General features: G+C 42.3%; 1 protein-coding gene across 8 annotated transcripts in view; it reads right to left on the minus strand.

The window, feature by feature from the left end:
• Nucleotides 1-14,324, minus strand: part of LOC118398547 (nesprin-2) — a 184,486-nt gene that overhangs the window by 80,692 nt on the left and 89,470 nt on the right. For all 8 annotated transcript variants that reach the window (XM_052470857.1, XM_052470860.1, XM_052470856.1 and 5 more), the window contains 4 exons: nucleotides 10,857-11,009; nucleotides 6,424-6,606; nucleotides 4,400-4,555; nucleotides 4,085-4,192 (listed from right to left, as the gene is read on the minus strand). In XM_052470857.1, coding sequence (XP_052326817.1) covers nucleotides 4,085-4,192; nucleotides 4,400-4,555; nucleotides 6,424-6,606; nucleotides 10,857-11,009 — 600 coding nt within the window. The remainder of the gene's footprint in view (nucleotides 1-4,084; nucleotides 4,193-4,399; nucleotides 4,556-6,423; nucleotides 6,607-10,856; nucleotides 11,010-14,324) is intronic.

Raw genomic sequence — 14,324 nt, forward strand, 5'->3', positions numbered from 1 at the left:
CGGGCCCAGGGGCCTTGCTGTTTGGAAATTGTGCTATCACTGTGTTCATTTCCTCCAAAGTTATCCCTGCATCGAGTGCAGAAACTGCCCCCCTGTCTAGTTTAGGAAGTTCACATTCAGCGAGAAAGCGTTCCATAGTTTGTAGATCAGTAGCATCGCATTTTGATTGGTATAGCTCTGAGTAAAACTGAGCAAAGTATTTATTAATATCCTGCGGATCTGTTACTATTTTACCCTTCTTGTCTTTTATTTTGTGAATAGCTCTCGATGCCTGTACATGCCTTAGCCGTCTTGCTAATAATTTATGTGGTTTGTCACCCAGTTCAAAATAACTTTGTTGCGTTCTAGCAAGTAAAGAGTCCACCCGTTTCGAAAGGATGGTATTGTATTCATATTTTAACTTTGTGATCTTCTCAAGGACTGTATACGAGGAATTCGTCCTAAAAACGTTCTCCTGTTCCCCTAACTCTCTTTCAATTTCTCTCAGCCTAGTATTGGCGCATTTCCTCCTCTCTGATGTATAATAAATACTGTACCCTGTAATCACAGCCTTTAGAGATTCCCAAAGGGTGGAGTCGTCAACATCCCCCGTGTCGTTAGTTCCGAGGAAAAAGGCAATCTGCTCCTTCAAATACTGACAAAAAGCCCCATCTTTCAGCAGGTACGCGTCTAAGTGCCACGGTCGCCGACCTGTCGACATATTGTCGAGTTTCAGCACCATGGACAGAGGAGAGTGGTCCGTAATTAGAATAGGGTGATAGGTAACCGACTCAGCTGCTGAAATTAGTTTGGAGTCCAACAAAAAATAGTCAATTCTGGAATATGATTTATGAACTGATGAAAAGAAAGAGTAATCCCTGTCTGTTGGGTGCGTCAGTCTCCAAATATCGACAATGTTAAGGTTTGTCATCAATGTATTTAGACAGACACTGGCATTTGATTGTTGAAGTGACCTTGATAGTTGTTTATTTAAAATAGGATCTAACGTAGAGTTAAAGTCCCCTCCAACAATAACACTTGTATCCGAGATATTTGGTATGTCCTTAAATACCCTTTGAAAAAATAAATGGATCATCGAAGTTGGGTCCATATAAATTGACCAAGGTAACTGGTTTCGAATTCAGTGTACCAGCCACACCGACCATTAGGATCTGAAATCGAGGATGAGTAAACAAACGGAATGTTTTTCCTTATCAGGAATGCTACCCCTCTCGCTTTTGCATCAAAGTTAGACTGGTATATCTGACCGATCCAGCCGACTCGTAGCTTGGCCTGAGCGGAGCGTTTAATATGAGTGTCTTGAAGAAACACTATGTCAGCACCCAGTGATTTAAGATGAGAAAAAACCTTAGCTCGTTTCACCACATGCCCAAAGCCATTACAGTTCCAGCTGACAATCTTTATTCCACCTGGTCTACTCTGTGCACTATGTGGCATTTCTTATTTTAGAGAAAATTGTTGCTGTCATACAAAACTCAGAAGAAAAACGTCCCGCCGTGCGGGAGCTTGTCACACCACCTGTACTAATAATACGCGTGAACATAAAACACATACCCCATCCCCCCTCCCGTCCCTTTACTGAGTCACTTCCCCAAACGAAGCACTCCTTGGCTAACACACAGACCTTAGGGTGTCTAGACATACAGCTTGAACTAACTCGTCGTCTATAGATGCTCCACATATACGCTAATATTAAATAACACTTAACTCTCACGTTAGGAGGTGAGTGGCGCTAAAACATGATGTACCAAACAATGCTATATTAGCCACAACATCTCACCAATCATAAGTCCCAAATTCTGATCTTCTAATCGAAAAGACATAGGCCGGAAATCCAAACACATTCCTGGCCTGTATTTGGTCATTTAGCCGGCTGACACAGCCGTTCTGTATCCTCAGCCAGGGAGCCTGCTTGTCAAGAACAGATCGGCCTCTTTTGGGTTGTCAAACGTACGTGTTGATCCTTCGACTGTCACCTTAAACCGGGCTGGGAAGAGGAATCCATATCGGATGTTGGCCGCCCTGCATTTGTTACGTACCTCATCATACTCTTTCCGTTTGTTCCTCACCTCCAAGGTAAGATCTGGGTAGAAAGACACCCTGGCTCCGTTGAAGTTAAGGGGGAACTTTTGCCTGAGATCTGTGTGCGCGGTCAATCAGGATGGCCGTTTTGAAGTGTTCACTCCCCAGCAGGGCCGGTATCAGCTCCGAGACAAATTCAGTGGGTTTCCCTTTCTCAGTGTCCTCCTGGATGCCACATATTCGGATGTTCTGGCGTCTTGAATGCGATTCAAGCATTTCCAGTCGGGCTTTCAGGGTTTTGTCATTTTTGAACGTTGTGCACTGTTTCTCTATGTCCTGTAGCCTGGCCTCGTGATCGACTGTCGTCTGCTCAACCTCATGCACCCTTCTCTGAGTTGCCTTCACAGTTTCGGCCGAAGTTCCAATACTCTTTGAGATATCAGCCAACCTTGTGTCCACCTTCTTGCTTAGAGAGTTTATGGCAGCCAGTATGTCACTTTGCGTAGGCTCTGTGGGGAACTCTTGGAAGCTAGCCTCTTCAGCGAACTCCTCGTGGGTTGGCGACGTTGACATTGGTTCGTTGTCTATCTCATTCAAATGATCTTGGTTTAGCGCTCCCTTTTCTGGTGCCTTTTCCCTTTGTCATATTTGTTTGACGTTATAGTTCGTGAGAGGTTAAGATAAATACTAATTTGTTTCAAAATGGAGCAGAGCTCTAGCAAAGCACGTCTACTCCATAGCACACTCTCTAGCGCCCCCCAGCTGCGAGTCTTATTGGGTAAGTCTCTAAGAGCTTTGCACAGCTGGCTTGTGCAATATTTGCCCATTATTATTTTCAAAATTCTTCAAGCTCTGTCAATTTAGTTGTTGATCATTGCCAGAGCCATTTTCAAGTCTCACCATAGGTTTTCAAGATGGTTTAAGTCAAAACTGTAACTTGGCTACTCAGAACATTTACTGTTTTCTTGGTAAGCAACTCCAGTGTCGATTTGGCCTTATGTTTAAGGTTATTGTCTTGCTGAAAGGTTAATTAGTCTCCGGTGAAAAGCAGACTGAACCAGGTTTTCCTCTAGGATTTTGAATGTACTTAGCTCTATTCCGTTTCTTTTTATCCTGAAAAACTCCCCAGTCCTTGTCGATGACAAGCATATCCATGATGCAGCCACCACCATGATTGAACATATGGAGAGTGGTACTCAGTGATCTGTTGTGTTGGATTTGCCCCAAACATGGCTTTGTATTCAGGAAAGTGTATTCCTTTGCCACATTTTTTGCAGTATTACTTTAGTGTCTTGTTGCAAACAGGATGCATTTTTTGAATATTTTTATTATGTACAGATTTCCTCCTTTTCACTCTGTCATTTGGATTAGTATTGTAAAGTAACTACAATGTTGCTGATCCATCCTCGTTTTCTCCTATCACAGCCATTAAACTCGGTAACAGTTTTAAAATCACCATTGGCCTTATTGTGAAATCCCTGAGCGGTTACTTCCTCTTCGGAAACTCAGCTAGGAAGGACGCATGTATATTTGTAGTGATAGAGTGTATTGATACACCATTCAAAGCCTAAATAATAACTAATGCTCAAAGGGATATTCAGTGTCTGCGTTTTTATCTACCAATCAGTGCCCTTCTTGCGAGGCATTGGAAAAGCTCCCTGGTCGTTGTAGTTGAATCTGTACTTGAAATATACTATTCGTCTGAAGGACCATACAGATAAACCATACAGATAATTGGGTGTGGGGGATAAAGAGATGGGGCAGTCATTCAAAAATCATGTTTAGAGTGCAATACTACTGAAATGTATATAATTTTCTGATCTCAAAAGAAATCCATTTCAACCCCACTTTGTAAACCAACAAAATGTGAAAAAATCCAAGGGCACTAAATAGTAATGGTAGGCACTGTATCTGTGGTGCTGCAAGTGGCAACGTCATATCGCGGAGTCTCAGTTTAACAAATTAAACCATAGTTAATTAACAAACAAAACCATATTTGACTAACAAAAAAACATAGTTAACTAGTAAACTTGTGGCCTGTGTCGATGTGTGTGTTAGTCACCTGTTGGTTTAAGTCTGTGCAGACCTGGGTGACTGTGTCTGCAGACCAGGTGTCGCGGACCAGATCCTCGACCTCCACACACACGTCTTTCAGTTTCTCCTCCACAGCCTGAACAGAGAGAGGAAGTCACCTTTTGTCAACTGTTCTATAAAGAAATGAACACACTCAGGCATGCGCACACACACCCGTGCGCACGCACGCAAACACGCACGCACGCACACACACACTATTTACTCAATAAAGTCCCCATCTACATACAGTGCATGCAGTGGAGTATCCATGTCCCATGTTCTGGCTTGTTAAAACTCTCCATACCTCCCACTCCTGCAGGGCCTTGTACGTCTGCGTCTGACTGACAGGTCTCTGCCACTCCCTCAGCCTCTCTCTCAGCCCCGCAGCCCAGCTGAGCACCCGTCGCAGTCGCTTCTCTCTTTCTGCGCAGATGCGGAACAGCTCCTCAGCCTGGTGCACCTGCAAACCATAGGTATGATACAGACACGAGGGTTGGGGACAATTCCATTTCAATTCGGTAAACTCATGATGGAAAATTTTAATTGGAAATGTCAGGTCACTTCCTGAATCGACTGAATTGAAATGGTATTGATACCAGCCCTGTCAGGGGTTGAGTTACGTGGTCAACGTTGGACCTTTGTTTCTCTCGACGATCCAGACACATGCCACTCTAAGAAAAGCAAACTGCTTCAATTGACACTCCTGGCCAACATTTTTTTAATATACAGTGCCTTCGGAAAGTATTCAGACCCCTTGATTTTTTCCCACATGTTGTTAAGTTAAAGCCTTATTCTAAAATGTCTAATTTTTCAAATGTATCTATTTTTTAAAACAGAAATACCTTATTTACATAAGTTCAGACCCTGCTATGAAACGTGAAGTTGTGCTCGGGTGCATTCTGTTTCCATTGATCATCCTAGATATGTATCTACAACTTGATTAAAGTCCACCCGTGGTAAATTCAATTGATGGACATGATTTGTAAAGGCACACACCTGTCTTTACAGAGCCTCCCTATATAAGGTCCCACAGCTGACAGTGCATGTCAGAGCAAAAACCAAGCCATGAGGTCAAAGGTATAGTCCGTAGAGCTCAAAGACATGATTGTGTCAAGGCACAGATCTGCGGAATGGTACGAAAACATTTCTGCAGGATTGACTGTTTCCAAAAACACAGTGGCCTCCATCATTCTTAAATGGAAGAAGTATGGAAACACCAAGACTCTTCCTAGAGCTGGCCGCCTGGCCAAACTGAACAATCGGGGGAGAAGGGCCTTGGTTAGGTGACCAACAACCCAATGGTCACTCTGATGAGCTCGAGAGTTCCTCTGTGGAGATGGGAGAACCTTCCAGAAGGACAACCATCTCTGCAGCACTGCACCAATCAGGCCTTTATGGTATTCTGGCCAGATGGAGGCCACTCTTCAGTAAAAGGCACATGACAGGCGGCTTGGAGTTTTTGGCCTGATTGCCAAGCATCACGTCTGGAGGAAACCTGGCACCATCCCTACAGTGAAGCATGGTGGTGGAATCATCATGCTGTGGGGTTTTTCAGCGGCAGGGACTGGGAGACTAGTCAGGATCGAGGCAAAGATGAACAGAGCAGAAGTATGGAGAGATCCTTGATGAAAACTTACTTCAGAGCGCTCAGGACCTCAGACTGTGGTGAAGGTTCACCTTCCAACAAGATAACGACCCTAAGCCAAGACAATGCAGGAGTGGTTTCGGGACAAGTCTCTGAATGTCCTTGAGGGGCCCAACCAGAGCCTGGACTTGAACCCAATCGAACATCTCTGGAGAGACCTGAAAATAGCTGTGTAGCAACGCTCGCCATACAACCTGAAAGAGTTTGAGAGGATCTGCAGAGAAAAATGGGAGAAACTACCCAAACACAGGTGTGGCAAGCTTGTGGCGTTATACCCAAGAAGACTCAATGCTGTAATCACTGCCAAAGGTGATTCAACAAAGTACTAAGTAAAGGGTCTGAATACTTATGTAAATGTCATATTTATAAAAATTAAAAAAACTGTTTTGGTTTTGTCATTATGGGGTATTGTGTGTCGATTGATGAGGGAAAAAAACGATTTACTCAATTTCAGAATAAGGTTGTAAGGTAACAAAATGTGGAAAAAGTCAAGGGGTCTGAATACTTTCCATAGGCACTGTATATTTTTGCTCTTGGAATTTGCAGTTGGCAGCTTTCCACCTTTATTTAGTAAAGTACTGAATCCTTGTTTTTTTTAATCTTGTGTAGATGGTAAAAAGCCTTCATTTGATTGGCTGTCACAATATTGAGCCTGGCTTTATTTGGCTCGCTGTCATACTCACTTGACTGCCCAGCTTCCCTTCTAGGAGGAGCCAGCTTAAGTTGAGGGCACCCATTCGCTCGGCAAAGAGTGTGCGCTCCTCAGAGCAGCTGACAGAGTTATCCGATGCTGCCACTGACTGCGGTTCGGACTGGCACAGGAAATCCAGGGTGAGTTGCCCGCTGGCATTGCCTGCCTGGCACCCCTGAGGAATTAAATGATTCAACACACACTGGCGTTAACACACAGGAATCTATACTACTCTACTCTACTACCCCACATAAAAAAATACTACAGTTTACTATAGAATACTATAGCACTTGTACTATAGATTTATACAGTCTGTAGTGAACTGTAGTATACTGTAGAATACTATAATACGCACTGCAGTATCCCTCAATCGTGTAGCATTTACCATAGAATTTTGTAATACACTACACACTTTAGTACCTTTCGGTCATTCGTTTTTCTCAATCGCAAACAAGCAATTGTTGCGTCTGTGTTGAAACGTATCTATAGCAGAACAGAAATTATCAAATGCTCAAATACTGTACATTCACAGAACTTATGATAATTTTCTTCATCTTAGTATCTGACTTGCATATCTTCGACCACCTTTTGCAAAACATTAAATACAAATGTCATCATTGAAAACAAAATACACTTAAGTGTTTTTTTCACAGAATATAACACATTATTTTCATCAGAAAATAAATGTGTGCAATTGTGTTCACTGTTTCTAAATCATACAATCACTGACTCTTAAGTCATCATCTCCAACATTGTGACCTTCCATTACAGAGACTTGTTTTTGTGTGAATTAAGGCCAAGAAATTAATTTGTGTTCCTCCATTGTATTCACCTTTCCTTATTCTATTGTGGATTGGGTTTCTGTGCAAAAATGGAAAGTCTACAAAACTATGAGCAAACCAACCTTTGTATATACATGGAATTGGATTGTGGGATTTTCAACTGTTCAACGCTGGTCCGACCAATCTGATTCCACACTCCAAGACTGCTTCCATCACGTGGACTGGGATATGTTTCGTATTGCGTCAGACAACAACATTGACGAATACGCTGATTCGGTGTGCGAGTTCATTAGAACGTGCGTTGAAGATGTCGTTCCCATAGCAACGATTAAAACATTCCCAAACCAGAAACCGTGGATTGATGGCAGCATTCGCGTGAAACTGAAAGCGCGAACCACTGCTTTTAATCAGGGCAAGGTGACCGGAAACATGACCGAATACAAACAGTGTAACTATTTCCTCCGCAAGGCAATCAAACAAGCTAAGCGTCAGTAAAGAGAAAGTAGAATCTCAATTCAACGGCTCAGACACAAGAGGTATGTGGCAGGGTCTACAGTCAATCACGGATTACAAAAAGAGAACCAGCACCGTCACGGACCAGGATGTCTTGCTCCCAGGCAGACTAAATAACTTTTTTGCCCACTTTGAGGACAATACAGTGCCACTGACACGGCCCGCAACTAAAACATGCAGACTCTCCTTCACTGCAGCCGACGTGATGAAAACATTTAAACGTGTCAACCCTCGCAAGGCTGCAGGCCCAGACGGCATCCCCAGCCATGCCCTCAGAGCATGCGCAGACCAGCTGGCTGGTGTGTTTACGGACATATTCAATCAATCCCTATCCCAGTCTGTTGTTCCCACATGCTTCAAGAGGGCCACCATTGTTCCTGTTCCCAAGAAAACGAAGGTAACTGAGCTAAATGACTACCGCCCCGTAGCACTCACTTCCGTCATCATGAAGTGCTTTGAGAGACTAGTCAAGGACCATATCACCTCCACCCTACCTGACACCCCAGACCCACTCCAATTTGCTTACTGCCCAAATAGGTCCACAGACAATGCAATCTCAACCACACTGCACACTGCCCTAACCCATCTCGACAAGAGGAATGCCTATGTGAGAATGCTGTTCATCTACTACAGCTCGGCATTTAACACCATAGTGCCCTCCAAGCTCGTCATCAAGCTCGAGACCCTGGGTCTTGACCACGCCCTGTGCAACTGGGTACTGGACTTCCTGACGGGCCGCCCCCAGGTGGTGAGGGTAGGCAACAACATTTCCACCCCGCTGATCCTCAACACAACGGTGCGTTCTGAGCCCTCTCCTGTACTCCCTGTTCACCCACGACTGCGTGGCCACGCACGCCTCCAACTCAATCATCAAGTTTGTGGACGACACAACAGTGGTAGGCTTCATTACCAACAACGACGAGACGGCCTACAGGGAGGAGGTGAGGTCCCTCGGAGTGTGGTGTCAGGAAAATAACCTCACACTCAACATAAAAAAAAAACTAAGGAGATGATTGTGGACTTCAAGAAACAGCAGAGGGAACACCCCCCTATCCACATCGATGGAACAGTACTGGAGAGGGTAGTAAGTTTTAAGTTCCTCGGCGTTCACAAACGGAATTGGTCCACCCACACAGACAGCATCGTGAAGAAGGCGCAGCAGCGCCTCTTCAACCTCAGGAGGCTGAAGAAATTTGGCTTGTCACCTAAAGCACTCACAAACTTCTACAGATGCACAATCGAGAGCATCCTGTCGGGCTGTATCACCGCCTGGTACGGCAACTGCTCCGCCCACAACCGTAAGGCTCTCCAGAGGGTAGTGAGGTCTGCACAACGCATCACCGGGGGCAAACTACCTGCCCTCCAGGACACCTACACCACCCGATGTTACAGGAAGGCCATAAAGATCAAGGACAACAACCACCCGAGCCACTGCCTGTTCACCCCGCTATCATCCAGAAGGCGAGGTCAGTACAGGTGCATCAAAGCTGGGACCGAGAGACTGAAAAACAGTTTCTATCTCAAGACCATCAGACTGTTAAACAGTCACCACTAACATTGAGTGGCTGCTACCAACACACTGACTCAACTCCAGCCACTTTAATAATGGGAATTGATGGGAAATGTAAAATATATCACTAGCCACTTTAAACAATGCTACCTAATATAATGTTTACATACCCTACATTATTCATCACATATGTATATGTATATACTGTACTCTATATCATCTACTGCATCTTTATGTAATACATGTATCACTAGCCACTTTAACTATGCCACTTTTTTGTTTACATACTCATCTCATATGTATATACTGCACTCAATACCATCTACTGTATCTTGCCTATGCTGCTCTGTACCATCACTCATTCATATATCTTTATGTACATATTCTATATCCCCTTACACTTGTGTCTATAAGGTAGTAGTTTTGGAATTGTTAGCTAGATTACTTGTTGGTTATTACTGAATTGTTGGAACTAGAAGCACAAGCATTTCGCTACACTCACATTAACATCTGCTAACCATGTGTATGTGACAAATAAAATTTGATTTGATTGTGTGATACAGATGAATGAATCCTACACACAATGTGCTTTTTTTAAATCACAAATAATATTTGATTTGATGTGTATGAAATGGTTTGGTGAAATATGCAAGAAGAGTAATTATCCATAATTCTGCACTTCTGGATAGTTGTACTTCCAATTTTGATCGTCATAATTTAGGGATTTTCAACTACATTCAGACGAGGGCCAATTTTTTCTTGAGCTGATGGTCAGTGGACCGGAACATAATTACAAATTATGTGTAGACTGCAAATTGACCGCAATAACTATATTTGATTAAAACAATTTCCAAAATTAAAATCACTTGGAGCTGGTTTGCATGTGTGTTTATAGTATTTTATGTCCCCCCAATTCTTTTAAATAATAAACAAATATGATTTATGATTTTTTTTGCTCAGAAAACTTGGGGGGGCCAAATAAAATCCCAAGAGGGCCTCAAATTGGGGAACACTGATTTAGTGACTGCAAAGAAAATATATCGATCGATTGGGATTTTTTAAACACAGACTAACTTTGTCTGATCTGCTGAGACTCAAGAGATATGTATGGTTTCGTTTTGCAGGCAGTCATGTTCTTTGATTAATGTATTTGCAATTTTGATGGTATAATAGTTTTGATAAATGTATTTATGTTTTGAGAAGGGAACTACATATTGAAAAAAACATTTAGTGTTTTGCAAAAGGCCACAGTTCTGTGTCTTGTGGACTCTCTGAAAATCGACAACATTGTTCCTTAAAAAACGCTTGTATGCGATTGAGAAAAACCGTAATTGCACTTACTATAGAATTGTGTACTACATTGCAATAGACTGTCCCATAAAACATTTTACCATAGTGTACTATAGTACGTACTATAGTTTACCATAGTATACTGCGGTATGTACTATAGTAGGCATGTTTACTATGATAACTTTGTAAATAACAGCATTTATTTATCCATATTACTCTATTGTGCAATGACAATCATGTAAAAAAATATATAATAATGTGGAACTAGTCCTGTGATTCTCAATACATTTGTGTGTGTGTGTGTGTGTTCGTGGGTGTGTGTTAATGTACCTGGTAGTATTGGATTATGTGTCTGAGCTGATCTGCGTCATGGCAGGCCTTGATGGTGGCCTGTCCCTGATCTTCCAGCCTGGCTTCTTTGTCCTTCACCCACGCCTCCAGGCCTGACAATACCTGGCATGGTGGCCACTTCTCCAGCAGGAGCTGAGGAACACAGAAGGACAGAAAAGGGACATCAAAACTCCAGCATTCAAAAGTGATGAAGGAACTCTATAGTGTATGTGTGTGTATATAATGGCATATGTAATGGCATATACTGTATATACAGTACAGTATCTTCAGAATGTTTTCACACCCCTTTATTTTTTCCACATTTTGTTGTGTTACAGCCTGGATTAAATTAAGATGTTGTGTCACTGGCTTTCACACAAGACAAAATACTGTCAAAGTGGATTTTTTTACAAATGAATAAACAATGAAAAGCTGAAATGTCTTGAGTCAATAAGTATTCAGCCCCTTTGTTATGGCAAACCTAAATAAGTTCAGGAGTAAAAATGTACTTACAAGTCATAGAATAAGTTGCATGGACTCCCTCTGTGTGCATTAATAGTGTTTACATGATTTTTGAATGACTACTACATCTCTGTACCCCACACATACAATTATCTGTAAGGTACCTAGGCTGAGCAGTGGATTTCAAACACAGATTCAACCACAAAGACCAGGAAGGTTTGAATATCCCTTTGAGTATGGTGAAGTTATCAATTACACTTTGGATGGTGTATTAATATACCCAGTCACTACAAAGATATAGGCGTCCTTCCTAACTCAGTTGTCGGAGAGGAATGAACCCGCTCAAGGATTTCACCATAAGGCCAATGGTGACTTTAAAACAGTTGCAGAGTTGAATGGCTGTGATAGGAGAAAACTGAGGATGGATCAACAACATTATAGTTACTCCATAATACTAACATAAATGACAGTGAGTGGAAAAAAAGGAAGCCTGTACAGAGTAAAACATATTCCAAAACATACATCCTGTTTGCAATAAGGTACTAAAGTAAAACTGCAAAAAATGTGGCAAAGAAATTAACTTTATGACCTGAATACAAAGCATTATGTTTGGAGAAAATCTAACACAACAAATTAAGCATAGTGCTGGCTGCATCATGTCATGGGTATGCTTGTCATTGGCAAGGACTAGGGAGTTTAAAATAATAATAATATTAATAAATGGAATAGAGCTAACCACAGGCAAAATACTATCGGAAAACATGGTTCAGTGTGCTTTCCAACAGACACTGGGAGACAAATTCACCTTTCAGCACGACAATAAGCTAAAACACAAGGCCAAATATATACTGGAGTTGCTTACGAAGACGACATTGAATGTTCCTGAGTGACCTAGTTACAGTTTTTACTTAAATCAGCTTGAACATCTTTGGCAAGACTTAAAAATGGCTGTCTAGCAATGATCAACAACCAACTTAACAGAGCTTGAAGAATTATTTGGTGCAAATATTGTACAATCCACGTGTGCAAAGCTCTTAGAGACTTACCCAGAAAGACTGTAATTGCTGCCAAAGGTGATTCTAACATGTATTGACTCATGGGTGTGAATACTCGATATTTCTGTATTTAATTTTCAATTTGTCATTATGTGGTATGTTGATGAGTGAGAAAAAAATCTATTTGATCCATTTTGAATTCAGGCTGTAACACAGCAAAAAGTGGTATAAGTCAAGGGGTATGAATACTTTCTGAATGCACTGTATAGTCAACAATATAATGTAGAGCATTGCTTTAGAAAGGCATACCAGTGTAAATATACCATATTCGTATGCCGTTTTAGAATATCCTAAAGCTGTGAATTTGACCACAGACAAACTATCCCTTTCTGCTCTTATCGAGGAGTTTCCCAGTAGCTGACTTATATCCTTCATTTGACAAAACACAGGGGGGAAAAAGGAGAGTTAAAAAGGAAGAAAGAAAGAGAGTCGTATGCAGCGCTGTGAACTGGCCTTCAGTGAACTGGCCTTCACTGAGACCACAGCTGCAAGGGGGAGGAGAGGGGGCAATGCCAGTGTGTGTGCATGTCTGTGTGTGCGCGTGACTGCGTGTCTGTCTCTGTGCATGTTCTGTGTGTGTTTGTGTGCGAGTATAGGTAATGGGTTTTGATGCTCCGGTGATATTTTTTATTATTATTTTTTTTTTAACCTTTATTTAACCAGGCAAGTCAGTCAAGAACATATTCTTATTTGCATGCACTGTGGGAGTCAGTGCCAATGACGTCCAACCCCCGTTGTCTGAAGATAAGCTTCTTCTTTCATCTCCTCCTCTCCCCTATCTTCATCAAGTCAGTGAACCCACAACAGGTCATATTGTACATGAAAGAGTTCACAGTGTGAATCCCAAATGACACCATATTCCTTATATAGTGCACTACCAGCTCAAAAGTAGTGCACTAAATAGGGAACAGGGTGCCATTTTAGATGCACCCTCACTGTTCAGTTTGGCACAACGATCGGCCGTTTGTTCTGAGAACCTGCTCGGATTCAGTGGTGATAGACGAGGGGCCAAATGGAAAAACTAGTCTTTGCCTCTTCTCTTTGTTCATCCCATCTGTGTGTGTTGTTAGGAGATTATTTGAAAGATAATGGGTGTGTCTCAATAGCCCAGCGAGGCTTAGTCTCCTTTCCTTTTCACTCCTCTCTTTTCCATCACACTTGGTTTCCCAGCTCTTTCCTTTCCGCGCTGGTTACGTAGAGCATTGTTTCCCAACCAGGGGTACGGGTACGTCGGCAGTCCCCATGGGGTACGTGGGAAGATATTTTTTTTTAATGTGTGAAAAAAAAATATTGGGAAAAATTTTACCCCCCCAAAATATGTTGAAGTTATCTTGGGCCTCCCAAGTGGCACAGGAGTCTAAGGCACTGCATCGCAATGTTGAGGGGGCACTACAGCCTGGTTCTACTACACTACAGCCTGGTTCTACTACACTACAGCCTGGTTCTACTACACTACAGCCTGGTTCTACTTCTCAGCTGCTTCTACTACAGCCTGGTTCTAGTACAATACAACCTGGTTCTACTACACTATAGCCTGGTTCTACGACACTATAGCCTGGTTCTACTACTCAGCTGCTTATACTACAGCCTGGTTCTACTACACTACAACACGGTTCTACTACACTACAACCTGGTTCTACTACACTACAACCTGGTTCTACTACACTACAACCTGGTTCTACTACACTACAACCTGGTTCTACTACACTACAACCTGGTTCTACTACACTACAACCTGGTTCTACTACACTACAACCTGGTTCTACTACACTACAACCTGGTTCTACTACACTACAACCTGGTTCTACTACACTACAACCTGGTTCTACTACACTACAGCCTGGTTCTACTACACTACAGCCTGGTTCTACTACACTACAACCTGGTTCTACTATACTACAACTTGGTTCTACTACACTACAAGCTGGTTCTACTACATTACAAGCTGGTT

This window comes from Oncorhynchus keta, chromosome 19 (genome assembly GCF_023373465.1).
Source record: "Oncorhynchus keta strain PuntledgeMale-10-30-2019 chromosome 19, Oket_V2, whole genome shotgun sequence".
Lineage (NCBI taxonomy): Eukaryota > Metazoa > Chordata > Actinopteri > Salmoniformes > Salmonidae > Oncorhynchus > Oncorhynchus keta.